General features: G+C 46.4%; 2 protein-coding genes and 1 long non-coding RNA gene across 8 annotated transcripts in view; 1 reads left to right on the forward strand and 2 right to left on the reverse strand.

The window, feature by feature from the left end:
- LOC111929233 (uncharacterized) overlaps nucleotides 1–15569 on the forward strand; it is an 18340-nt gene extending 2771 nt beyond the window's left edge. The window contains exon 3 of the long non-coding RNA XR_002864604.2: nucleotides 12288–15569. This is a non-coding gene — a long non-coding RNA (uncharacterized LOC111929233). The remainder of the gene's footprint in view (nucleotides 1–12287) is intronic.
- Nucleotides 1126–1667, reverse strand: LOC111929232 (uracil phosphoribosyltransferase homolog). Its single transcript, XM_023926742.2, has 2 exons — nucleotides 1414–1667; nucleotides 1126–1300 (listed from the first exon to the last, which is right to left on the reverse strand). Exons 1-2 carry the CDS (start codon nucleotides 1565–1567, stop codon nucleotides 1176–1178), a joined length of 279 nt encoding a protein of 92 aa, XP_023782510.2. The 5' UTR covers nucleotides 1568–1667; the 3' UTR covers nucleotides 1126–1175.
- A 1811-nt stretch (nucleotides 15570–17380) lies between the features above and the next one.
- NEXMIF (neurite extension and migration factor) overlaps nucleotides 17381–27538 on the reverse strand; it is a 153009-nt gene continuing 142851 nt past the window's right edge. For 3 of the 6 annotated variants that reach the window (XM_086850125.1, XM_086850124.1, XM_086850126.1), the window contains exons 3-4: nucleotides 26431–26555; nucleotides 18302–23117 (exon numbers count right to left, since the gene is read on the reverse strand). In XM_086850125.1, coding sequence (XP_086706251.1) covers nucleotides 18808–23117; nucleotides 26431–26506 — 4386 coding nt within the window. In that variant the 5' untranslated portion in view covers nucleotides 26507–26555 and the 3' untranslated portion in view covers nucleotides 18302–18807. Of the gene's footprint in view, nucleotides 18049–18301; nucleotides 23118–26430; nucleotides 26556–27538 lie in introns of those variants that run through there. The other 3 variants (XM_086850123.1, XM_086850127.1, XM_086850128.1) reach the window with 3 other exon arrangements.

Genomic DNA, 27538 nt, shown 5'->3' on the forward strand with positions numbered 1-27538 from the left:
GGGTAAATAAATTTGCTTTAAATTCCCCAGGGTTTTAAAAACAACTTGTTAGGTATGCAGTGATAGATGAAAAAAATAAAAGTTGTTTTTTCTTTTTCTAAAAATATATTAAAATATCTTATTCACAATATAGCTAAGTAATAATCCAAATGCAGTGAGGTGGGGAAATCTGAATCTCTTGGGAGCTTCTAAACCTGAGCAAAAAAATTTAAAATAAAAGACCCACCAAACTCAGACCCTTGTACACTCAAAGTAGAGACAGAGCCAGGAGCTGAGTGGGCAGCTGAAGCCAGCTGGGTGGTGTAAATGCAGGAATTCTGATTTTCTGCAGCTACCTGGCCTTAAAGCTGGGCTGCTGTTTACTTTTTAAATTGACTTTGTCTTCCTGTAGCTTCTGACAGAAAGTTACATACAAAGTCTGTGATAAATGCAGAATGTGTGAACTTCTGCTGAATACACTTAATCCCAAAGGATTTCTCTGGTGTTTACTGTCAGTACATAGGTAGGTGCTATAAATTCAGTTGCACCTGAGAAATTCAGGCTGCAGAAGATGAAGTAGTTGAGGCAAAGTGTGACCATTTATACAGCCCCAACATGGAGGTGCTTGTTCATGTCCCCAGAGTGCTCTGTCACTGCACCTGAGCCCTGCTCAGGCCAGAACTAACCAAAGTGGGAAAAAGTGAGGTTTTATTTTTCCTCCTAGTTGACAAAATTGTCCTAGGCCCTCCAAGAATCATGTGCAATTGAATGATGATTTTGTCCTTTCTTTATAGAAAACTCACCTCCGCAGGTATTAATTCAAGAAAACTTGTCTCCTGATGAAGGAACTTCATCTCTATTCTGAAAAAGCCAACTCTGCCAGGTTTAAGCACAGAAGTGGGTGAATTTTATTAAAACCCCGAGGCAAGAAAGCTCATCTAAAATAGTCAAATGGAAATTAAAAGCTCCATAGGTAGGACAGAATAATATCCTAGACTGGAAAAGTTACCTCATCTTGATGAACTCCTTACCATGCTTACCAGATTAATTTTATTTTGGTTAGCATTAACTTTATTTAATTTTAAAGTAATTTGTTTCTAGGATTATAACATTACTCAAAAAACATATTTTAGTACTGTGAGAAAAACACTGTTTGAGTCTTTTCTCATGCCAAAAGTTAAAAAATCAAATTTATATCAAGTCTTAATCTCAGCCTTTCTCCCAAAGGCAGCCATGCCCAAACGATTTGCTCTGCATTCACGCTGGTGCAGCTGAGTAATGTGTGTCCTGGCACAGCCTGATCCATTCCCTCCTCTGTCACCTAAACCAAGCAGAAAACCCAATCAAAGCCCCTGAAATGTGGAAATTTCCTTCCAGTGCCGGCACTCGGCGTTCAGAGGAGTCTGTCTGTCCGTGCTGGCGGCAGACACTCACTCAGGATCGGGTACATGAGCAGCACTTTCCTCCTGTAGATGTCTGGGGGGAACTTGGCGTAGTACACCTTGGCTCGCTGGGTCTCCTCGTCGCTCTGGATCAGGATTTTCCCGATGCGGATGGATCTGCAGCAATCCCGCAGGCCCTGCTCCATCGCCTCCCCTGCAAGGGGCAGCACAAACACAGCAGCAGATGCTGACACTGACAAAGGGCTCAGGGCTGCAGGGAAAGGGACAGTCCCCAAATGGACAGTCCCAAAAGGACAGTCCCCAAAGGGACAGTCCCACCCCTGTGCTGGTGAACAGCTCTAAGCGTTCGAACACTTGAAGCTCTTTCCCTTTATCCCCATTTACAGCAAACCGAGTCTCGCTGGTGTTGCTGAGCCCCTGGGTTTGGTGTTCCCACCTCTCCCAGGAGCGAGCTGGAAAGGCAGAAGGCGCGGGTGGGGTTTGGGGACATCCCGGTGACAGAGGGTGGGGCAGAGTGTGGGGCTGCTGGCTGTGACAGCTCAGATCCAAAGGTTTGCCCAGCCCTGGGCAATACCAGGAACTCTGCCCCCATGGAGCGTGGCTGGGGTGGGGCCCTGGCTCTGGGCACAAGTGGGAAACAGGGGAGGGCTCCTGGCCCCTCACAGGGAGCAGCTGCCAGGGAAGAGGCCACAGGAGATCTGTTCCAGCCATTTGTCTCTTAAAGGTTAATGGGAGATATTCCTGGACATCCTGTTATCAAGGATACCTGAGAAAAAAGAACAACTTAAAATAAATACTAAACCGATAAATAATTTCAAGGAGATATTGTAACATTATGAAAAGTAGGCTTTGCCCTGTTAACCAGATATTTTCCTTAATGTCATAGTTTACAGTAGTAGAGCTGTTAGAAGAAGCCTTCAGCCAGTAAGAGACCAGATCTTGTCTTTCACTGTACTTTGACTGAGAAAGAGGAACGTTGTGTCAATATGACAAATATTAATTGGACTGAAAACTGATAGGTCTCAGTGTAAGCAGCACACAGAACACGGCAGAGTTTCTTTGCTGCCGGATCTTGACCCCACATCACTTAATGTGTGATCACTGACCTGCAAGAAAATGCCAAATCATTATTGGTGATCTGCAGCTGCACAGAAGTTGGGGCAGGTCGCCAATACCAAACCTAATCTGGATCACTTAATGAGCTGAATTTAAATAAACAACATGTTTTTCGTGCCACCAGATGTAAAGTCGTTAGCCTAAGAATAGAGCAGCAGCTGGACTAAGGGGTGGGTGACAAAGTCATGGAAAGCAGTGACTCAGAAGAGGAATAATCAGCTGAAGATGAGTTCTTAATGAGATGCTCTGCCAGGAGGAGCTACTGCTTCTAAGGAGTCACAAAGCGAGGCACCAAGAAAGACAAGAGAGCTTTTGTTACCTCTGTGTGGGCTCCAGGAAGTATTCCTTGGGGGCTGGAAAACACACCTCCGTGAGAAAGCACCCAAGGAACAGTTTATTAAGAAATAAAAGGTGAAGGGACATTTTAAATGCAGTCTCTGGAAGGCATGTGACAGATTTAATCCTGAAGAGTGGTGAGGCCCTGGCACAGCCTGAGAAGCTGTGTCTGCTCCATCACTGGAATTGTTCAGGTCCGGATTGGATGGGGCTTGAAGCAACCTGGAATGGTGGAAGGTGTCTCTGCCCTGTGGAATGGAATGATCTTTAAGGTCCCTTCCAACCCAAACCATTCTGTAATTCCATGATTTATCTGTCAGAGGGGTGTTTGATAGCTGGACATCAATACAGGTCACTGTGTATTTTTAGGACTGGGCAAAACTGTCCACTGTAACAATCCACACACAGTTTGCCGACTGTGGCAGAGTGCCTGCCACTGAAGAATCACTGGAAATACTTAATGAGATCATTTTTTTTCCAGAGGAAACACTCTGGTTTGAACAAGCCTTAATTCAGGGGAATCCAGCAGCCTTCATTAGGCAGGAATTTGGAGCAGGTTATGAGAACAGCTCCTGCTAGATTTGTTCTGGATAAATACAGAAACCCTGTGGCTGCAGGCAGGGGTGAAGGGAGGGGTGAACCAGGCAGCACAACCCGCACACAGCTTTGGCTCCCAGGGAGGTGAAAAGGCTATTTTTACCTAACCTATCCTATATTCAACATTTTTTTTTGCATTATTAACATTATCAGTGTGAATCCTGGCTGCCCTCAGCAGCACCAACCACAGGGCAATCAGCGTTTGCAAACAGCCACCAAAACATCCCTCAGACAATTCATTGCTAAGGCTTTTGCTTTAACTCTGGCCTGTAAGAGCACCATCAGCCACTGGGAAACTTAAACCCATTACAGAGTGAGAATACAATCAAGCAGCATCAGCTTTATTGCAGTCCCTTGGCATTTGGAAAGTGTCAGGTGCCCACTGGGTCTTGTTGTTTATGGGAAGAAAAGACTCTGGGCAGGTTTTATTGCTTCATTCATTTGTGTGGAGAAACCAGAATGGAGTTAAAAGCCTTAAGTGAAAAATTCAGGAAAGAAAAAGTGGGAAGCAGAATGGGGTTGGAGGAAGAGAGAGATTTCCAAGATTTTTTTTCTTAATCAGTGTTGATGGTCACCTTCTAACTTATATCTAGAACAGAGTTCTGATGGTCACTTACCAATCCTCATCTTGGGGCGTGACTTCTGACATCTGTTGTGCAGTCTGAGAGTGTGTCAGTGACTGGTGCCTGCTTAATCCCAGGGATAGCAGGGGGGACCAGGAGTGCCTTCTGCCTCTTCTGTTTGGCAGCTGTTTCAACGGCAAATGCTAATTCCTCTCTCAATGTTTTGCTCTTTCTGGGAATTTAAAAATAACTTGCCTAATGAAGCAGTGCTGAGCAGCTCATATGTCCAGACAGATAGGAGTGAAATGCTTCAGTTCAGAAAGCAAAGTTGTCTGTGGTGGCAGTGCCTTTGAACAAGTCCCCCAAGGCCCTTTTTCAAATAATCCCAGGACTGGCTGAAATTAATGCTGGAAGAAATTCAGAGAAAGGGGGGAGAATCATGTCAAAGAGCCTGGGACTTGGGAAGACATTTCTGGGTGAGCTGTAATCAGGCCCATCCTATGACATCCCTTTAGCAGTGCCATTTAATTACTCCTTTACAGACAGGGTTTGATGTATGTGTGCTGTAGCAGGGACATCCAGAACATGAAAAAAAAAACGTGGCATTTACTGAAGGCTTTTCAAAGATCAGTGGAGCTCCTTGTCCCTTGTTAGAGCAACGAGAAGCTGAGCAGAGTGACAAAACTGCCTGTCCAAGGGCAGCCACCAAAGCACGAGCAGAGACAATTGCAGGCTATGGCAATTTTCAGCTTCTCCCTCAAAAACACCTTATTTTGTTACACATCTTTGATTTTCTGTCTCCTGGACCTGGAGATCACCATCCTCATTTAAGTTTACCCTGCAGTGAGCTCATCTGCTTCAACGGGACAGGACACACGAGAACCATGAAGGGTGAACATCCAACAGGAGCTGGAGGAATGTTTACCAAAGGAGCTGGGCATGATATGCTGGGAGGCAAAATTGCTGTGGAAAAGCAGGCATGGGGGGCAAGGAGATACCTGGCTTCTTCCTTTGGGCCAAGACTGGAGTCAGAAAGTCTCTCCCTGCCCACTTGGAGCAGCCTTGAGCTCTTGCATTGATTTGCTACATTATTGATTTCTTGTTCTAAAATTAAATCATTTGCAGTGCCATAATACTTATCAGAGTATAAATGATAGTCTTTCTAATAGTTAAGTGATAAAGCCCCATTTTTTTCCCCAGCTAGATGAATGATCATTACATTCTTCAAATCCACTCTTATTTTTCTTTAATTGCTTCTGATGCCTTTGGTAGTGTTGAGTGACAGGGTCTGCTCTCCATCCTTGGAGACTGCTGGGGGAACTCAGCAATGTCCTCATCTCCACAAGAGGAGATAATTGATCCTAAAAAAACCTGGTGGTTTTATTTGGGGCAGAAGGAATGAGGAAAGTATTCATCAGAAGAGTTTTCATGCAGAGGTTCACGGTACAACCCTATGTTAACCCTACAAAGACCATAAGATCTGTATCATATTCATCATGTCCATATGTTTTCATTGAATTGTTCTTAGAGTGCAATTCATCATTCCCTCGAGTCCTGCATCAAATATGCCATGCTGCAAAAGGATGAAATGAAGCCAAACCACAGGGATCATGTGTTACTTTGCTCTGTGCTCATGCCAGGGAAATAAAAGACTTCCATCACTGGGATTCAACTGCTAAAACCCAGGAGCTTCTGTCCCTCTGTACAGAATAATGAATTTCAGCATCATCCTTCATCTTTCATCCTTCAACCAAGAACATGGCCTGTGTGATGTCCAGGGCAGTCCAGGAAATGGCACATTTCCTTTTTTGTGCTGGAATCATGACCTGATTCATAACTGTAGCCTTAAAATTAAACTGGTGATTGCTCCCAGCTTGGCCACCCAGCCACTGTTTTCCTTACCCAGGACGAGTCCCCACCTCAGCATGTTCCCTGTAGGATTGCAGCCTTCACTCACTTGGCAATAATTGAGAGATCTGCACCTTGCTGTTCTCAAATCCCAACCTTAATGTCAAACAACCTTGGCCAGAGCTGTGCAGTGACTGTCTCACTCACACCAGGAGCTCCATGGAGCTCTTGGATTCAGTGACTTTTCAGCTCTTGGTTTCCATCACCTTGGTGTCATAACCCCAGTAGAGACTGGAAGCATCGCAGAGGGGTCCTGCCAGGCACCCACCTTGGAACAGAGCCAGGGCAGAGCAGGTGCCTCTGGATCCAAGCCCAGGATCCAGACCATGTCTTCAAGGGACTTGGGGTGACGCTAAATCCCTCTGGGCACAGGGACAACTCCAGGCACTGCTGGACAGGTTCCCCTCACTGAACACCACACCAGGGGCTCATTTCAGCATGAAAGATCCTAAATAGTCTCCACAGCCAATGCCAGCACTTTGCAGCGTTATCAGATGGGAGATGAAGGAGGGATACATTCCTTAAAAATAATCCTCCTGATGGTAAATAATGTGATTAAGCAGGCTGCCTAATTCTGCCCCTCAGTATTAAACTGCCCTGTTTATCCCCTGTCCCTGCCCTGGCCTGTGTCCCCTCCTCTGCAGCAGGGTCTGGTGTCACATAGCCCTGTTTTAGCAGCTGCCTGCTGTCAAAATGTGCCCTTATCTCTCAGACTGCAGTTTATGCTCAGTCTCTTTATTTCTCTTCATGTAATCATCAGACATTTCTGCGTTTTGTCGTGATAAATACCAGACTGTTGAATCTCTGGGGCTGCCAAGAATTGCATCTCAACATAGCACAAATAGAGCTGCTATTTTTTTCTTTCATTCCTTCCTTTAGTTTAACATTTACTCCTGCTATTGTTGTCCTTAGAAGGATAAAGAGGGCTGCATCTCACTAGCCAGTTGCTCCAAATACATTAGATTAAAGATTAAATAACAGGATAACCGAAGGCTATGAAGACTATATTAATATATTATATTGAGATAGTCAAGCAAAGATGTGATAATGTGCTATTCATTATACAGGTACGCCAGTGCTCACTACAGGATAAAATTAGATTGACTCATCTGCAGGTCATGTACCTTCTACAGCTCAGAACTGGCAGAGCTTTGCTTCTGTCTGTGCTGAGACAGGAGCACGTCAGTCCCAGCCCTGCCTGGGTGTCTGTGCTCACACCACACTGCACAGTACAAGCCATGAAGGATCCTGGTCACCACAGCCTCGGCATCACAGCTCAGGACATTATTCCCATTCCCACTCTTTAAATGCCACAGGTTTCTCTCCCCCGTGCCTGAAGGGAAGATGTGCAAAGAGATTCTGGTGTTGGGTGTCTCCCTGAAGTGGTGATGCTGAGAGGCAAACTCAGCTCACACAAACAGTCACTGCCAGGCTGAACTTGCAGCAACTGTTTTCCTGGATATTCACATCCCAGCTTCCAGCCACCCTTCTTGAGGCACGACTGCCACACACCTGAGCTGTAAAATGCCTCTTGCTTCTGAGAGTATTAAGCACTTTTCTCTCAGTGAGTGGATTTGCTGTCTGGAACTGCCTTTATCGCCACTCACCCCTATTATTACTTCCATTAAAAGGTTGGAAGCCTAATACTGCATAGTCATGTAGTCTGAGATCTCAAAATGAAATCTGAGGGTAAAGAAAAAAGAGGTGCAGGTATAGACATAAAGTAGAAGCGTCTCTTGTGCTTCTTGTGGAAAACAAAGAGATGCAAGATGTAAAATTCCACAGAAACTCACTTGTGTTTGTTAAAGAGATCTCTAAGAGCCTGCACTGTCATTTTGGCTGCCTGGGTTATCTCCCTGGGTAACTCGTGCAGGAAGTGCTCTCAGATGGGTGCCCTGTAGGTGTATCAGCTGGCTGGTCTCTCTGGATAACAATCATTTCCCCTTCTGCATTTTAAGATGGCTCAATATATAAATTTAAAAAAAAAAACCAGTTAGAGGAGTTGTGATACCTTAAAGATAAAAACATTTATCCATTTTAGCACTGTCAAGAAAGTGAACTCCATCCCACCTAAAACCAGCACACTGGGATGGGGAAGGCTCTTCAGTGATAGCAAATGCTACTGGAGAAACAGAAACCCAGACACTTGTTTTGCATTCAACTTGCTGGAGCTTGATATTTTTGGAATCCTCTTTTTTAATTTTTTCTTTTCTTTTTTTTTTTTTTTCCACTCAATTAGATTAAATTTGTCACAGAGTTCAAAAGTTATGGAAATGGTCCAAAAACCAGGCTGGTGATGCAATTGCAGAAACTCTCTTTTCTTAGCAAATCAACTTAAATCTCCTAATGACTGGAGAAATGATGCCACAGCCCATTAGTTGGTGGCCACTTACATTCCGAGGTCGCTGTCACTGATGAGAGGGAGAGGATGGCTGAATCCTTCCTTTCTCATAATTAAAGCTCATGAGCTGGAGACTCATTTCTAAGGTGCTCCTTTCTATTGATCTGTGATGCCACTTTAGAGATTCTAACTAATAATATTAGATTTTCATCAACTCAGATTTGGCTGTGGATGTTCCTTTCAGCTGAAAGAACCGAGTTAACTGCCTCTTGCCTTTTTCCTATTTATATTTTAACTGCATTGTGTGAGAATAATGTAACACCTTCATTCAGACAGAATTAGTCACTGACTTGATGTCGAAATCTTCAGTTTGTAGTAATCTCACCCACATTCAGCCAAGCAGGTAAGCACATACTGAAGTCTACAATTAAAATCCTTAATTAAATCCTTAAATTAAGCACATACTTAAATGCTTTGCTAAAGAGGGATATAATCTCCAACATGCTCAAGATAAAGTGTATGTTTAAGTGCTTTATCGAACCAGTGCTTTTGCTGCAGCATAAAATACATTTGCCAAGCAAAAACTACTCCTATAGGTGTAATTCCATAAAAACTGGGGGATGAAGGAGCCTGTGGGCATTTATCAACATATACCACATGGCACCTGTCCTGACAGATCCCACCTGGAATGCTGGGAGGTGTGAGAAACCTCAGGGATGGGATGTTGCCAGTGGATCAGCTGAGCTGGAGCTGGACTGTTCTGGAGTAAGGATAGGCCCAGCTTGGATGGATGCTGGGGTCTGCATGGCTGAGATTTTGGACAGTTTTGGGCTCTGTGCTGACTTTGGGAAAATTAAATATATTTCTAAGTTTGAAATATATTTAAGAGAAGCACTTATGAATACCCTAGACAAAGAAATTCCCATTTTGTCCCCTGCTGTCCTCCTTGCAGGAAGAGACACAAATACACCCACAATTTAAATCATTACCTGACACCTTCTAGAGGCTCCAGCCTGCCAATGCTGCAGGCAATGTTTAAAACTATCTTGTGGAATTATCTGCAAAATTCTGTTACTGCTTTGGGATGTGGTGAAGGCCACTAACCAACGCCAGAGACACTGAGAAAAGGCTGGTATCACCCAGAGCAGGTTTGTCCCTAGCCAAACTCTCCCCAGACAGCAGCTCCCACTGGCAGGATAAAGAAGTGATATTAAATTATATCCCAATTAAAATCTGACTCTGCCTTTGCTCACAAGGAGAAGCCACTGGGCCATGCACAGACATGGATGATGGTTCATCCAGAACTTACAAGTGTTTTAATTATATGTGCTTTTCTATAATATAAATACAGTAGATAAACACAACCCCATTTAACAGGTCCTTTCTGTAGCACTACTCTGGTGGGTGAAGGCTCTGCTTGTTTAATTAAATGTGTTTTTGGTACCACTCACACTGAACATGGACCAGCCAGCTTGGGCTTGTGTCAGCACTTGGGAAAGCACAAGATTGAACAGGGTCCCTAAAATGAGTTTTTGAGCAACATAACCCTGATTATGGAGAAAACGTGCAATAACAGCTCAGGGAAACAGCAGCCTTCCAGTTTCTTCCAAACCCCATCTAACCTGGCCTTGAACACTTCCAGGGATGGGGCATCCACAGCTTCTCTGGGAAAACCTGTGCCAGGGCCTCACCACCCTCAGGGTAAAAAATTTCTTCTCTACATTTAGTCTGAATCTACCTTCTGTCAGTTAAAACCATCGCCTCAACTCCTGTGGCAACAGGACCTGCTAAAAAGTCTCTCCTCAAGACTTGCGCCAAGGAGCTGGAACTATTTGCAGCCCCTGGCTCACAGGTTTGATCCCACCTAGGACAGACTTGATGGTTTTGGTGGCTGTGGGCTTGGCCCAGCCCTCTGTGGGAGCTTCTAGTGCCAGACTGAGCTCAGCCCTTCTCAAAGCTGAGCTGCTGATGGGCTTCCCTGGACCATGGCCCCACTCCAGCCCTGCCCTGCTCTGGGCTCCCGGCACTGGGACTCACACAACCACTGGAAGCACTGAAATCCCTCTTGTGCCCCATTTTACTCATCCAAAACCCCTCTGTGAACACAGGCAGCTTGTAAAGCTACCAGCTCTGCTTTTGGGGATTATTTCCCAGTCCCCTGCCATGGGATCCAGTTGCTCAACCCAGGGTTCATGTCCTGCTTTCTGCTGGCAGGGCTGGGAATGACCCAGCCTGAATTAATGCCCTCCTCCTTCATTGATCCTATCAAGTGCTAAATAAAAGGAACTGCAGTTTTAAACCAACTAAGTTTTATTCCTTTTCCACAAGAAAATGAAGACAATGGCATTTCACTGCATTCAGCTGCTCCTTCCCAGGAAAAGGCCAGGTTGGGAATGTGCTGGGACACCACTGGGACACTGCTCAGGGACACTCGGGGGCTGGGGAGAGGCTCCACTCCCTTTGGGCAAGCCCAGCCCCAGCTCTGCACCCACCGAAGGCAAAGTCTGAACTCGGAGTTGAAGTTTCCATTTCTCAATTAAAAGCAGCCCCACTTTACAGCATCAGTAATCCAAAGCTTTTTTCCCACTTTTCCCCATCCACAGCCGCACCTCCATGCCTGATGTGCTTCACACTAACGAGCATCAGCCCAATTAGGCAGGGCCTGGAGTGCCCTGGGAGGGCACAGATCCTCATCTGTAGCAGCGATTTGGTTAAAGAAACGATTCCTAATATTCAATAAATGGCAGTTTTAATTTCTTCTTCATACATGATCTTAAAATGAGATTTTAAATTTTTTTATTTATTCCATAAACAATATAACAAAACTCAGCAAGTTAACAATATGACGTTTTCACCATACAGAGTCAGTCACAAATATTTAAAACCTTTGCAACAAGAACAACAAAACCCAAAATATTACAAGAATAATTTACAAGAGGATCTATAAAACAGCAAAGCGCTCACAAATTTTCCAGTTTCCTTTACACAATATCACTACACTCTTTCACAACATTTCTTTTTATTACAAAATTCCCAACAAAAGTTTAATTTTTTTCTTTGTATTTTGGTTTTTAAAACCAGAAACTCTTAAGTATACATCCTTTTATTAACACCCGAAGGTGCAAAAAAAGGGAAACCTCACACATACAAACACTTCACAGCACTTTTCTAAGAAAAATATACACTTACAAAATATTTTACAAATTGGCACACTTAAAAATATACAAGATTTTGTAGGCGTCTTAGAGTGATCCTTAAGAATTATACTTCAATTGACTCTACAGAATATTTATAAAGCTTATTCTAAAAGAAAAAAGGCAAATCATTTCCAAACATGTTAAAATTGCAGTGTAAAATGTGGAACAGAAATGGATATGTTACATTCATAAAAAGGGCCATTTAATAGTTCTTAAATGCTCAAGGGGGGGAATAAAAGTTTTCTTTAGCACCATAAAACAGGAGCAACTTCCTAACGAGGTGCCTCTAGTTCTATGGAAGGGAACTCAAGGAGCAGTACATTCACATCTCTGGAGGCAGCAGTCGAAGCGCCCGGCCGGCGCCGGGGCAGCGGAACAGAGCAGCTCCTTGGATTTCTACCCTGCTTCCCACCGGGAGTAAGAGACAAAAGGAGTTTCACTGGTACCTTGGTTTTGTGTGTGTGTGTGGTTTAGTCTAGGTTAAAGTCTTCCCTTTGTGCTTTAGAAATGGACGTCTGTCTGTCTGTCTGTCTGTCTGTCTAGCTAGCGAAGGGTAGTGAAAAGACCAATTTTATTTCTCGTTTCCTTTTGCACCAAGTGTTTAAAGGCTCAGTAAACGTGTCTGGCAACCCAAGCGTCCTGCGAGATGGAGGGAATCCTCCTGCTTCATATCCCAATTCCCTTAGATGGCTGTTACTCCACTGTCATTAGTGTCACTTGTTTACCTGAGAAACAGATTTGAAAAGCCTTGCTTCTACCACAGACATTGTACTTGGTTTATTTTATACATTTTTCTTTTTTTTTTCTTTTTTTTTTTTCTTTTTTTGCATTATTTCACACGCTGAAGAGATAAAGAGGCACATTCTCCAACAGATGTCAGCGGTTTGAACCATGCAACCTCCACTGGACCCCCTGGGAGCCGCACAGGCAAAGTCCAACACACCGAGTCGAGAAAGTAAAGACTGAGGGCCTGATCCTGCACCAACCCAAGTCCATGCACCTGATCCTCTTCCCACTTACACTGACTTCAAGGGAGTTTTTCTGAGGACTGGCTGGGAAAGCACTTGGGGCACGGGAGCCCCTGGGGAGCGAGCTCTCACCTAAGTGCTTCGCTAGATCGGGAGCTTAGGGAAAGAACATGGTCCAGCAGCTAAAGGATGACTACGCTTAAAACATCTTTATTTTGGTTCCTGGTTTGTTTGAAATGCTGAAAAAATTGACAGCGATCCTGATTTTTTAGAAGAGCAAACAGTGCAGCAATGGTTTCTCCAAGCAATCACCAGCCAGCCTTGGCTTCTCCTCTCTGAGCCAACCCAGCCTCAGCAAGACAGCACAGCGTGGCAAGGACACCCCTGTGGCTGCCTCTGACCTCCTCCTCCTCCTCCCCCCAAAATGCCTGGCTACCTCTGGTCCACAAGTCTTTGTTCTCAAGATGTTTCTCAAAAACATCCACCCTCCTATGCTAAAAAAAAAAAAAAAAGCAAGATGTAAACCTGGTAAGATTTATTTTGTAATAAAAACCCTAAAGGTTTTTATTGTATCCCCATCACTGATATTTTCCTATTAACAAAACTCTAAATGCAATCGATGGCAATGGGCTGGGTTGCTGAAGGATTCCTTTCCGCAAGACATCTCTCCTATTCCTGTGCCATGGGAGACCTGTGCTCCTGTGGCAGAGCAGTGAGTACCACCTTGCCCTGTGTAATTCTCCTCTCAGATGGATTTTATGACCTTTGGAAGCGGCCAGTCCCTGCTTTCTAATGCCAGTGCCAATTCTAAGTCACCCAGACCGTGGTGACAGTGCAGCTCAGCAGCACTGCTGGTACCGTCCTCCCATCCTGCACCGGAGTGGGAGTGAAAAGAGATGAAGCGGAAAAGACATTTCAAGGGATGCTGCAGAATAAACATCTTTTATGTGGCTTGGCTTCATCGCTCCCAAGAGCCAAACAAGCTACTGGAGGCCAAGGAGAAGATGCAAGAGGAGGATGGAAGTTGTGTTGGGACTGGGCAAGAGGGTGGGCCGAGTTGGGGGCCAGCACAAGCAGGGGCAGGGACGGGTGGGACCCACATCCCACAGCTGTGAACAGTGCCATGAAAAACAAAAATGCAAATGGAGAACAAGAGCTTGTATGGTGAGGGATGAGGCAAAGGTGGGAAGTGAAAACCTTGAGGTAGTGATAGGCAGGTGGAGATGAATCCTAGGAAAGTAAAGTGCCTGCTCTTTAAGGAGTTAATCAATAGGATCCCCTGGGAAACTGCCCTCAGGGACAAGGGTGCAGAACAGAGCTGGCAGATCTTTCAGGATGCTTTTCATAGAGAGCAAGAGCTCTCAATCCCCAGGTGTAAGAAATCAGGCAAGGAAGGCAAGAGATTGGCATGGCTGAGTTGGGACCTGCTGGTCAGGCTGAAGGAGGAGATGCAAGAGGAGATGCACAGGCAGCAGGAGCAGGGACAGTATCCTGGGAAGATACTGGGATGCTGTCAGGTCATTCAGGGATGGGGTGAGGAAGGCCAAGGTGCAGATGGATCTGAACATGGCAAGAGACGTAAATAATAACATGGGCCTCTACAAGTGTGGCAGCGTGAAAAGGAAGGGTCAAAGCAGGTGTGACACAATTGCCAGTCTGGTCATAACAAATCAGAAGGTTGAGGCAACCTCTCTTTCCATCTCCCTTGAGTGGTGGAACCACAGGACAGGGATTAGAGGAGCAAAGTCCCTCCCAATGTAAGAGAAAATCAAGTTTGTGACCACCTGAGGAACCTGAACATACCTAAGACTATGGAACCTGATGAGATGCATCCCAGAGCCCAGAGGGAATTGGCTGATGGAGTTGCCAAGTCACTCTCCACAGTATCTGAAAATCCTGGCAGTCAGGTGAAGTCTTGGATGACTGGGAAAACTAAAACATTGAACCACTGCCCTGTCAGCCTCCCTTCTGTGCCTGGACCAGACCCTCACAGAAACTCTGCTGGGGCTCATGGAGGACAGGGAGGTGACTCAGGCCAGCCAGCACAGCTGCACCAAGGGCATGTTCTGCCTGGCCAGCCCCGTGGCCTTCTAGGAGGGAGTGACTGCATCCATGGACAAGGGAAGGGCTCCAGGTGCCATTTGTCTGGACTTCTGTAAAGCCTTTGACACAGTCCCCCACAATGCCCTTCTAAACTGAAGAGAGACGGACTTGAAGGACGGACTGTTCAGCAGATGAGAAATTGGTTGGACAGTCAGAGGGTAGTGGTCAACAGACTGTCCAGGAGGACATCAGTGGTGGGTGCTGTCCCTCAGGGGTCAGTACTGGGACCAGGACTGTGGAGTATCTTCACCACTGATGAGGACACTGGGATCAAGTGTCAGCAGGTCTGCAGATGTCACCAAACTCAGAGGTGAGGTTAACACGCCTGAGGGACAGAGTGACATCCACAGGGACATGAACAAGCTCGAGAAGTGGGCCCAGGGGAACCTCCTAAGGTTCAACAAGGCCAAATGTGATGTGCTGCACCTGGGATGGGGCCATCCCTGGGATCCACAGGCTGGGGAATGATGGGATTTAGAGCAGCCCTGCGGAGAAGGACTTGACAGAAAATTTTTTATGAGGGTGGTGAAACACTGGCACAGGTTGTCCAGAGAGACGGTGGCTGTCCCATCCCTGGAAACATTCAAGGCCAGGTTGGACAGGGCTCTGAGCAACCTGGTCTAGTAGAAGATGTCCCTGCTTTTTGCAGGAGAATTGGACTAGATGGCCTTCAAAGCTCCCTTCCCATCCAAATACTCTATAAAGATCAAAAGGGTAGAGGGCAAATGGTTGGCTCAAGGCAATTTCTGAATTTTGGGGTCAAGCAGCAGAGAGATGACCTTTTCAGACACAGGGAAAGGTCAGTGCTGCACCATGAGGGGCCCAGGCTCTTTAACATCTCTGGATTTTTGGAGGACATGGGATGACCACCAAAGCTTTCAGCAACTGGAATGGTAGAAGGACTGAAGGAGAGCAACAAGGCAGCTGGAATTTGTGATCAACACCATTCTGAAACACCCAGCTGGGTATTCATGGATAAAACAGTCGATGTTTTATGCCTGATCTTCATGCCCTATTGCACATTCTTCAAATGCAATAAAGTATTGCTAACCCATCCAGTACAAGGGGTTTTATTACGAGTCCCATATTCATAATGTTAAGCATAAGGAGCACAGTGCAGGCCAGGTGAAATGTGCTTTCAAATGATGGTTCTGGGTCAGAAAGAAGGTCTGTGCCACATCCCAGCCCTGGGCCTGACCTGTCTGTGTAAGAGCAGCAGCCAGAACATCCAAAGACCGGAGCTGCCAGCCCCTCTCCTGCAGCACGTGGGGGGAATGCTGAAAAACTGGGATATGCCAACACCACAGCAGTGGCTGGAGCTTGTAGTATCTGATGAGCCTATGAAGAGAAAAGAGAGCTGCTGGGGAAGTGGAGAGTGCGGTGGCTTCAGGGCAGCCCAGAGCCCAGGGATGGAGCCCTACCACAGCTCTTGCCTCCAAAGTAAATCCTGAGCATCTTCAGGATTCTCCTGATTCTCCTGTGATTCTCCTGGAGCCAGAGCTGGGGTGGGATGCTGCATGCCATGGGGCACCAAGGACCACTCTCATCCAGAGCAACTCACTTGGGGCAATGCCAGCGTTTATTCCATGGAAAAATGAACTTACAGCATGTTTTTTATAATTACTTTTTTTTTTTTCGGAATTCGTCCTTTCATCTGTTAAATAAAACACAACGCAACTACCGAGCTGTTCTCTCTGGGATTGCAGAGCCGAGCTAAGCTGCGCCCCAAGATCTGTAAGAGCTGAAAACATGATTCTAAACTAACACTCTGCATCTCCACTTTGATTTTAAGTGATCGCTCTGCTTTTCTGCTGAATTAACTTAAACCAATTCTGCTGCTTTGCCTGGAGCGTGGGTGGAAAAAAACTGACTTGGGAGGAAACCTGAGCCCAGTCCTGCCCTCTGTGTGACACCACGACTACGCCTGTGGCCATATCAGCAATGTGAGCTGTCCACTGCTAGAAAGGCTCCTCTTCCTCACCGCTTGCTATTGCATAAGGTGTCCGAGCCTCGCATCCCTCTGCTCCCAATCGCTCCCAGGGCTCTTGCATATCAAGGTTTTTCATGAGAAATCAGCAGCAAAACGCACAGGCTCTCAGTTGCACAAGGAAAATAGATCTTTGTTGGGTTCGTTATTCTCGTGGAGGGCGAGGGTGTGGTGAGGAGGGTTACGAATAAGGCCTTTTGAGAATACATTTAGCATTCAATACTTAACGCTGTCTTAAAGTCCAGTCATGATCCGGCCCTGATCGGTGAGATCACAAATAGCTCCGTTGGTTGTATTTGTTTCATGAACGGAATCAAAGAAAAGGTTCAGAGTTGTATTTTAAATGAATGACTCTGCTTTTGAAAGTTCAAACTATATTGGCATCGCAAGGTTAGACATGGAGGAAACACCAAAGCTATGATGGGAGAGCGCTTCTGACAGGCTCTGCATCGAAAACGTTTAAGAAACTATTCAAAGGAAAAGTAAATAGCACTCAATGTATGAAATGTATTAGTTCTGTTTTTATACCTATTTCAGAATTTATCCCAGGTTCTTATAAAATATATAAAACTGAGATACAAAGAATTAGCAATGTAACTTTGCATTTCAAATGATCTTCAGCTACAGGTTTTGCTTTAAGAAAACAGACACTTGAAAAGCAGCTGTTCTGTAGTCTCTAGATGCAGACACTTGAGTTCCTGGCAAACTTACCGTCAGTGGTTTTCTGAACTCCTCCACCATTGCAACTCTCTCCTACAATGAAACTCAACATTTCACTGTTAAGTTTTTCTGCTTGTGGTTTCAAAGAGAGGACGTCACCATTTCCCAGCATCGGTTTCAAAGTTCCTTTTTTTCTTTTTTTTTTCCCCCTTTTTTTTTTCCTTTTTCTCTTTTTTTTTTTTTTTTTCCTTTTTTTTTTTCCCTTTATGAGCTTTAAACCACAGGGTGAATCCATGAAATGAGGTAAGTAAATTTGGCACACTTTTAGTCATGTCCATAAAACTTTTGGTAAGTTGTATCAGTGAACAATATTGTTTTTCATCGTGAGTTACAGGTGCTTTCGAAGGGGGGTGGTTAGTACTTAACAACTGGAATGTTTCTAGTAAAACCAAAAGGCATAGCTGCAGAAAACACTCACAACCCAATGTTGATAGAGAAGTAAAAATATATACAATACAGTCACTTGTTCATAGTTTGGCACAATTTTTTGTTGTTGTGGGTAATAGTGCATAAACTACTGTACAACAGTATGACTTTTAAAACAGTCTTTCACAGAGAATACCAGATTAGGTTTGCTTTCAAATAATAAAATTCCCACAATTTCAAACTCTTCATTTCAGCACTTACATTTCAACAGACCACAAGGCAGATTTCGAAAAGGAACTGATGGGGGAAAAAAAAGAAAAAACAACTGAAAAAAATAAAAAAATAAAAAAGGGTAAGAAAAGAACCAAACATCAACCGTCTTTCTAGAAAAGGGAGTCTCTTCTTCAAATACAGGAAAACCCAAAAATGCTGTTTCTGCTTTAAGAAGAATGGAGTCTGATTCCCTGCAGGAAAAAATCAAACATTTGATGCCATCTTAGTTAGCTCGTCTGGAGTCACCACGACGGAGCGAACGCGCTAAAGGCGGGCGGGTAGAGAAGATGCAGCTTTAGATGATGCAGGTTAGGAGACACAACAGCAGAGGGGGCCAGAAAGCACTCAAAAATTGCCACGTGAAGCTCAATTAGGAACGAGTTCTCATTTGCAAAGTAAAGAGCCTTTAAGTTTTGAGATCTTGGCTTTTGGATGCAGAACCTCTTTTTTTTTTTTTTGTGGTTTATTTTTTACAAAATGTTCCAAAAAAAAAAAAAAAGTCTTTCCTCGTCAAAACCATTAAAAAGAGTGTGTAATCATGTTTTTTTTTTTGTTTTTTTTGTACTTTTTTTTAGTTTTTGTTTTTGTTTCCCCCCCCAATAAATAAGTAATTAAAAACTGAAGAAGCCAAACAGCAGAAAAGAGTAGCCTTGTTAGTTTTTTTAACCCCAGCCAAGCCAGAAAATTGGTCATTCTTTTAGGTAGCTTGCAAGTCAGAAGTACTTTCATGCATTTAAAAATAATAATTAAAAAAACCAAACAAACAAAAAAAAAAAGAAACCAACCCCAAAACCAAAACCAACCAAAACTGTAAAAGGGGAATGTCTTTTTTTTTTTGTGTTTTTTTTTTTTTCATGCAAACTTTTGCTTTCAGGAAGGAAAAACTGAGGAACAGCGGGCCTAGCAGGTGGGAGGGAGGTTAGGGGCATTCCAGCCAGTTTGGTGCAGCATTACCTCAGTTTCTCAAAAGCAGCTGTCACGGGTGGGTCCTTGTGGGGCTGTTCGCGGTCCGTCCGCTTGATTTTACAGTTCTCATCCCTCAGTGATTTCGAACTGGATTTATGACGGTAAAGTTTTTTATGGGTAGGTCCATTATTGCCTAAAGTGCTCAGGTTACTATAGTTTTTATCAAAAAAGGGAGTGTGAATGTCCGTGGTGAACCCGGTGGAGCAGTTGGGGCGACCGGGGTCGCAGGTCACGCCTTTGCTGTTTTTGCTTGAGCCCTTGTTGTTTGACTTGTGGTTCTTCGCTGCCCCTGGCGAGCCACCGTTCGCCTTCTTCTTTGACTCTTGGGACGTCCCTGCCAAAATTTTAAGAGTTTTCAGTTTCAGGCTGTTGGACTCCGGTGACCGGAATATGTCTGGAACGCTGTTGTGGCTGACGGGCCCCCACAAGGGCTCAATGGAGGCCATCATAAACCTCTGGACGTCGGCCATTCCCGACGCGATGTTGGACAGGATGTTGGAAGGTTCCTCAAACTCCCTCTGGTCGTCGTCCAGGAGGCTGGTGGAGTTGCCCAGGCTGGCCTCCGACCAGCCCGTGCCCCCCTCTTTTCCCAGTGCCCACTCTCCAGAGAGCCCGTTGTGCTTGCCCAGCTTCACCCCTGCCGGGCTGCAGTGCTGAGTGCCCTCAGCCACGCCCTTGGTGGCCGTGGCCACGGTGCCCAGCTGAGTGACCACCCTGCCACCAACGGCCAGAGCCTTCTCGCCGTTGACTCCTGCTGCATTTTTCCCTTTCCTGGTGGATTTGGGTGCCTGCCTGGAGTTTTTCCCTTGCGGCTTATCAGTTCCTTTGTTGGTTTTGGGTGATTTTTTCCGGGTGGCTTTCTGGGAAGAGCTTTGGTTTGTACCCACATTCTTGCTGGATGAACTTTTCCTCTTCGATTTTGACACTTTGCTATTGGTGCTAATTTGACCAGATGGCTCATTAAATGTTGACAAGCATGGACTCTTTTCGAGAAGGCTGACAGAATCTTCATCATTGAACATATGGAACTGGAATTGGTGATTATTTAAAGCAAACCCATTATCTGCCTGATCCTCGGTCTGCAGGACCCCACAGTTCCACTTGACCTTCTCAGAGCTGTTGAGGGAGGCCTGGGGGCTCTCCTGAAAGCCCTTCAGGGTGCCCAGAGGCTTGGCATCGGAGCCAGTTATCTGCGGGGACAGGTTGGGAGTGTCTGGAGGGGACATCTCCGAAAGCGACGACTGGCGGAACCTATCAGGCGTGAAGTTGGAAATGTCTAAAAGGTCCGTGGACTCCTTCAAAGGGGTGATTTCATCTATGCTCTGCTGGATCACTAGCTTGGGACTGCAGTGGGCCAAGAAATCATCATTAATATCATCCTCGCCGTCCTTTTCACAAGACTTTAAACTTAAAGAACTGTAATTGCTAGAACTAACTGACAATGAACCCACTGAATCAAAACTAATGAGCCTGCCATCATCCGTACTGAGTGTACCTCGTTGGAAATGAAAGCGCCCCTCTCCATTATTGAAATGACATGACTGATAAGAATCATCAGACTGCACTTGTTGGCTATCCGGCATGTAATTTTTTTGGTATAGCAATTTGCCGCTATTCAGATTGACTTGAGTGTATCCAGAGGCGGGGAGGCCGTCCGTGCCCGGGGCAAACTCGCTCGGCATTCCGGCCGCCTCCGGCATGTCCCCGGGGAAGTCCTGGCGCTCGCTGCCCTTGCTGGCCGGCCACACGCTGCCGAAGCCGCCCTGCTCCATCTCCAAGTGGCCAGGCGACTGCTGCAGCTCCGACTCGGAGGGCGGGGAGAGCACGCAGCTCTGCGCCGGCTGCAGGGATGGGAAGGGCTTTTCTGGTGGGACGATGCTGGGGAGTGGGTGCTGCTGCTGCTGCTGCTGCTGCTGCTGCTGCTGCTGCTGCTGCTGCTGCTCGGAGGGGTGCTGGGCGAAGTACGGGATACCGGTGTTGCTCGACAGATCCGAAGCATCTAACAACGTCTGCAGATACCCTCCAGGGATCAGGGGTACATTGGTGGTGATATTAGCAGATGGCAGAGGCTTGTCTGAAGAGGAGGTGGATGGTAGGAAAGGAGAATTTTTAGCAACCTTATCCTCGTGGCACTCTGGGAGATGGGAGCTGTCTGAAGCACAGGGGCTGTTTTCGTCCTTCAGACGCGCTGCAGAGTCCTGGTTTTCCAGTGCTGGCGAGTCCTCTGCTGTACTGGTGGCAGCTTTGATCTTCTTGCATTTCAACCTGGCTTCACTTTTGAATTTGATTCTGCGGAGCACTTTCCGCTCCGTCCCCTTGTGCTCCCGCTCCTGCGGTTTGCATTTCACGGCGATGCCCGCGATGTCGTGGACGTGTAATCCGTTGGCACAGCTGGGGGTGGCGATGGCTAACGCCGGCAGCCCTTTCAGGCCCACGTCCTCTTTACTGCTGCAAGGCTGCTTGTGATCAGAGGAGCAAGAGCCCAGCTTGTTCACTGATTGCTCGATGGCTTTAATTCTTTGAATCCGGTGCCTGTTTGCTAGCTTGCATTTTCGCTTCCGTGGGTGAGGGAGGAACGAAGCATCTGAGCCGTTAAGATAGAAATTCTGCTTGTGGTAGAGAGACGATCTGAGCAAATCCAGCCGGCTCTGCTGCCTCTCCTGCCAGAAGCCCTTCAGTGGGGCCAGCTTCTTGTATTTACTGAGCAGCTCCTCATTCAGAGTAACAGTTGTCTCGTTGGCATCCACTTTGCTGAGCTTCACCAGCATATGCTTCTCCCCTTTAAACCTGTTAATGATGATGTACTTGATGATCACGGGGGGCTCCTTGCGAGAGACTTTTCGCCGTTTCTTGGGGCACCACTCGTCGTCGTCCTCCTCCTTGGGCCCATCCGGGAGCCACTCCTTCTTGTCCAGGATCTTCTCATTCTCGATGGAGTCCACATCGTACAAGTAGTCGTCGCTGTATCGCACTTTCCTCTTCGCCCGCAGCCCGTAGTTCTGCTGGATGAAGGAGCCAGAGTGGTCCCGGGCCAGGTACCGGCTGCAGTCCTTGATGTCCCGCAGCACGTCGTAGGAGGACTCCGTGCAAGTGCTGTCGTCGCTGAACTCCCCAGAGTCCTCCGTGGAATTCACCGAGTCCAAGAAGTGGCTCCTCTTGGAGCCCACGTACTGCACCATCTCTGTGCTGTTGCAAGATTTATTTAAGGCAGCTTTCTCCTCCTCCTCACCGTCCTCTTCCTCGCCGTCCTCCTCCTCCTCCCCCCAGATGATGCCTTCCTCGGATTTGAATTGAGAAGGGTCGGTACCGCTGGGCCCCCTTTTCAGGGTGCTCCTGCTGTCCCTTTTGGTGCAGTTGCTGAACACGCTGGGGAAGAAGTTGAACTGGGCGTCCTCTTGTAGGGTGGTGGTCTTCTCCCGCACATTGTCCTGGAAGGATTCGTATCTAATCTTTAGGGAGCAGACATCACTTCCCAAGGTGGAATCGTCATCATCGAACATGTAATTGTCCACGTCTTCCTCAGAAAACAGATTTACAGAAAGCTCATTTTTGGAGCAGAGGTCAAGCAGCTCAATTTTACTTTCACTAATGAAAGATTCAAAATAGCCCCATTCCTGGTTGGGATTTGTTAGCAAAGGTTCCTCACCATTGCATTTGTCTAATAGTAATCCCTCGTAATAATTTTTCTGAGTGGGGTCCTCTGAATCACTGTCAGATTTTTCTGCATCTCTTTTGTCCGCTGCCCTCGATTTATGCATAGGGAAGCTTAAAAGCTGGTCTGAAAGCAGTTGATCCCCATATCTCATGGTTTCTCCTGTGCTCATGCAGTGAATCCCTATATCAGAGACTGAACAGGTGTCATAATCCTTATTTATATCCCCCACTTTCAAGCTTATTCCCGGCTCCGCATCAATGCCGTCCTTGGATTCAATAAAGCAGCCCAGACAGGTCCGGCTCGGCTGCATCAGGCAGTCTCCCGTCAGCGCCGACATCCCCCCGGGCTCCATCATGGTGAAAGGAGCCTTCTCACAGTCGCCCGGCAGCGACCAGGAGCTCATGCCCTTGGTCACGCAGGACGTGAGGGAGATGGCGTGGGCGGAGGAGTCGTCCGAGGCGTGCTCGGGGACATCCGTGAGGCGCAGCGGCGACTGGGGGCTCAGCAGGCAGGGCTTCTTGGCCGTCAGGGCGCGGTGGCACGCGGGGCCCTCCTTGGGAGCCGCGCTCAGCACCGGGAACGGTGCCGCGGCCTCGGCGGCGCTGCAGGGCCTCTCATCGCCGTCCAGGGCGTGCGACTCTGCGGGGACGGAGGAAAGGAAGAGAAAGAGAGAGGGGTTACCACCCTTGTAGGTCTCAGGCTCGCCACCCCGCCTCCCCTTCTCCCTTGGTGGTGACTTTTCCCAAGCGCTCCTTTGGGAAGCCCTTCCCAGCAATCCTTCCCTCCTGGATCCAGTTAACGTGGTGATGTGCGTGGAAGGCAGAGGAAAACACGCTGCTCCCTGCAGCCAGCTGGAAGAGGTACAAGAGCACGTTTAAAACACACAGCCCATCCGCTCTTCCCTCCTCATATCCATACGGTTACCTGGAAACCGCCTCTCAAACCTCACAATGTTTAGAAAAAAAAACAAAACAAGCTTAATAAAAATGTTCTCATTAACACTGAAAAAAATTAACAGGAAAATAAGATTCTTAAAGGAACAAAGCAGCCCCCCTGCAGGGTCTGAGCTTGCACACACCTGAGCTGCTTTACTGCTCCGGAGTCAGGAAGTGACGGCTGATTTTAAAAACCCAGCGGTCTTTTTGTCACTGTCCACACCAAGGGAAGGCAGAAGATAACACAGAGTTTAAAGCAATTATTGTTAGAATTATTGTGGGGTTTGCCATTCTTCCCTAATCGCTAAAAATGCCTTTTTAGTCATGTAAGGATTTTTTAACCTAAGGATTTTTTTTTTTTTTTTTTAGTTTTACCTCGTTGCGCTTCTTTTATGGCAGAATAAAGTTATGAATGTACTTTTATCTGACTCCTGGCTCAACGGACGGTATGACCCTTGAAATTTAAATACGATGTCTTTTCATCCATGAACACGCTCTGATATCTCTGTATTAAAAAAAAATATATTCCAATGAGTGCATTCATCCCAGCCAGAGAGCTCTGCCGACTCGGAGCCTGGTGCTTTTGTCATGGCTCAGGTCTTTCCTTTTTGGTGGCTCCACTGAAGGCAGAGGGGCGAGAGCTGAAGCTTTCCAAGGAGGGACAAGGGCTTTAAAACACAACTGGAGCACCAGGATGTGGCATTAAATGGGGCATGCAAATGGATTTATTTGGCTGCTGTGACCCTCACAAGCGCTCTTATTCCAAACTGAGAGGAAAGTGAGTCTCCTGCATCCTTGGGAAGAGGAGATCTGTGCTGGCACAGCTACCAGCAGCACGATGGAAAACCCCCCAGGTGGGAAGGATGGAAAGGAACTGGATTCCATGGAAGGACTGGAATGCCTGCCTGTGCCCAGCAGGAGGTCAAAACTGCCCCGTAATTTCATCCCAACCACTCCCATCAGTTTTGTGCTACAGGGGCCTTGGGTGTGGAGCCATCAGTGAAGTCTGAACGAAGCACAAACTGCAGCTGGGCCCTCACAGCGCTCCCAGGACTTTAAACCTTTTCCCAAAGACTCTCTAGGTCCAGCCAGAAGTGCAGTGCAATGCCGGTCATCATCTTCAACATGAACAACTTGGAAAAGGCCAGACTGGCTTGCTTGAAAAGGGTTAAAAATAGGAAATAAATAAAAAAGCTGATTTTTGAGTCCCTCCCACCAGTCTTCAGATCAGAAATGCAGAGGTGGTATCTTTTTCCTTAAGCACCAAAACAAATTAACCAGTGCAGTTCCACTTCAGAAGTAAAATAAAATAAAAATCAGCTTGGAGCTGACAGGAAGCATGGAAAATTTGAGGATAAAAGAAGAATGTCTGTGAATACTGTAAGACTCAAAGAAGGAGGAGGCAGAAAGCTGAAATTCAATCTCAAAAGCTGCATTCAATAGGCAAAGCTGCTATTATATAAAATATACTGTCTCTGGGCATTTCTTTAGGTTTATACTTGTGTGAGTGAACTTAACTCTTGTGAAATACAAATGCCAAAACCTGATTTTCTGGGGCTCCGTATCAGCCTAAAATCGGGCCTGTGTTCAACTGATGCTCCAAGGGAATACACTTCACACAGAAAATGCTGGAGAAGCAAAACCACTTTTCCCAGTTTCACTCAGCATCCACCCAACAACACATGGGCAAGGGGAGGTGGCAGCTCCAGAGCTTCGTGTTGGCTCCTGGCCTTGGATTCAGCAGCAACTCCCACACACCAGTGTTCAAACTGAAAGTTTAAACTGACATGGGGAAGGAATTCTTGGCTCTGAGGGTGGGGAGGCCCTGGTCCATGTTGCCCAGAGAAGCTGTGGATCCCTGGCAGTGTCCAAGGTTGAATGGAGCTTGGAGCAACCTGGGATAGGGAAAGTGTCCGTGCCCGTGGCAGGGGGTGGCACTGGATGGGCTTTAAGGTCTCTTCTAAACTAAAGCACTCTACAGTGTTATGTCTAATTAAAGCACTTTTTAAGCCCTCTTTAATTGAATTCCATAGAAGTGGTATGAGGTTCTAAAAATCCCCTCCTTACTGATCAGGGCAGCACAGATTTATCTGTCTGTCTATCTATCTATCTATCTATCTATCTATCTATCTATCTATCTACCTCAAGATTTATGGGCCAATACAAAATGTAAAAAGCCATGAAATTAAACATGAAACACATTGAAGAATGAAAGCATCAGGCTCTCCCTCCCCTCTGAATTTACTGTGGCCAGAGATTACAGTCCAAATGACCTCAGAAAATGCTCAGAGGCTTATTTATTTCAATCAGGGTTTCAGACAGCTGAGCACTGTTACTCCTAATTAGCTATTCTGAAAGCAAATACAGGATCGATGAAATAGATACAGACAAAGTTGGGCATTTTGGGAAGCAGCTGCAAGGGGCTGATCCTTCCCTACCCATGTTGGTGGCTCCCAGGAACATGACCTGTCTGTGCAGAAAAGGGATTACAGGGTAGGGAATCCCGTGTGCAGGGTGATGGGACACAGGCAAGAACGAGCTCACAAATCCAACCTTCCCTTCCCACTAATCCTTGCTTCTTTCTCCTACCTAATCTCTAATTTTCCCCCAGTTTGTAGGGACTAAGTATCCTTCAGCCAAATTTTGCTAATATTGGCTAATGGGATCATAATTCTGAGAGAGGGAGAGATTCCCAACAGATAGAGGGGCTACAAAGTCCTGGATGACTTTTTTTCCCCCCAAGAAACCAAACAAAAATCTCTAATTCAAGCTGCATGTGCACATAAACATTTCCAGCCATGCCCATGCACAGGTAAAAGCAGTTCTTGTTAAGGCCTAAAGAGGTGTAGATTTATGGCTGGAATGATTCCTGTGCAGAAAACACCCATTTACTCCCCTGCTCCACATTGCAGAGATACCCACAAACTGCTGATATTAAATGCACAAAAGGAATTAGGAAAATAAGTTGGCTTCCAAGTTGTCGCTGCTCCCTCATGTACCGTAATTAAGTTCCTTACCATTTTCTTTCACCCCATTAATCAGGATAGTTTCTTGGTCTTCTGAGGCACAATCCTGCTCTTGTTGGTCATCCATCAATTTAACCTCTTTCTGTTCACTCCATGCCCCACTGCATCTGGCCAACCTGCACATTTCCAGAAACACAACCACAGTCAGTGCAATCCCCAGGATCAGCTCAAGGAACCGTGAATAAAAAATAACAACAATAAAACACCCCCACACAGCCTCATGCGCTGCCTGCATCCTCCTTAAGAGGACAAATCCAATTTATTTAGGCTCTCAGCCTGTCACTTTTCCACTCCAAAAGCTATGTCCCCATGTTATTTTCAGCAAGGTGAAAATGTTGTGTATCAGCATTTCCTTCCCCCAAGTCCTGCTTTGGGAGGTGGGGAGGTGCTCAGCACCTCTGCAGGACCCTCCACATCACCCAAAATTGCAAAGGCACGTTATTCATGTCCAGCCAGGAAAGCACATCCATCTCCAGATGGAGCAGTGGAGAGATGAAGGAGTGGATTCATCCCAATTTATCCACAGAAACTCTACGATGGAGCTGGAAAAAATACAGATACTGGAGTGACAGCTGCTCGGCCTTGCTGTCAGCCACTGCCCTCCCAAGCACTGGCAGGTACGAAAAACTTCCCCAGAAAGCAGTTTCAGTCTCACTGTTTACCACGAGAGCCCCATCCTTGGAAGCCTCATTCCCCATACCCCTGAGACTGTCCCCACTGGGTGAAGCTCCACCTCCAGTGGGTGATGGGCAGCCCAGGCTCGGTGGGGCTTCACCAGAGCAAAGAACCTGAGATGAGACCCAGCTCAGATCTCCTTTCCTCCACTGAGGTCCCCCCACCCTCCAAAGCCACCACCTGCCCACAGAGAGGGAGCAGGAGCAACAGAGCCATGTGGCTGAGACCCAGGCATGGGCGGCACTGGAGAATCCTCATCAGTGCTCCTGACTGCCAGAATTTCATTTCTTTGACTGCAAATTCAAGTCAAAATCTATTTTATGCCCTTCTGGCAACTCAAACTCAGTTTTTTTTCTCTCTCACAGAACGGGTACTAGATTGCAGCATCGGTTTAGGTGTTTTTCTGGGTCTGGGTTGTTTTTTT

The sequence above is a fragment of the Cyanistes caeruleus genome, chromosome 14, assembly GCF_971803275.1.
Source record: "Cyanistes caeruleus chromosome 14, bCyaCae1.hap1.1, whole genome shotgun sequence".
Lineage (NCBI taxonomy): Eukaryota > Metazoa > Chordata > Aves > Passeriformes > Paridae > Cyanistes > Cyanistes caeruleus.

Coding starts and splice junctions, on each gene's coding strand:
- LOC111929232 (XM_023926742.2), bottom strand. CDS start 1,567: ATGGAGCAGGGCCTGCGGGATTGCTGCAGATCCATCCGCATCGGGAAA. Junction 1,301..1,413: donor GCTCATGTACCCGATCCTGA/GTGAGTGTCTGC, acceptor TGCTTGGTTTAG/GTGACAGAGGAGGGAATGGA.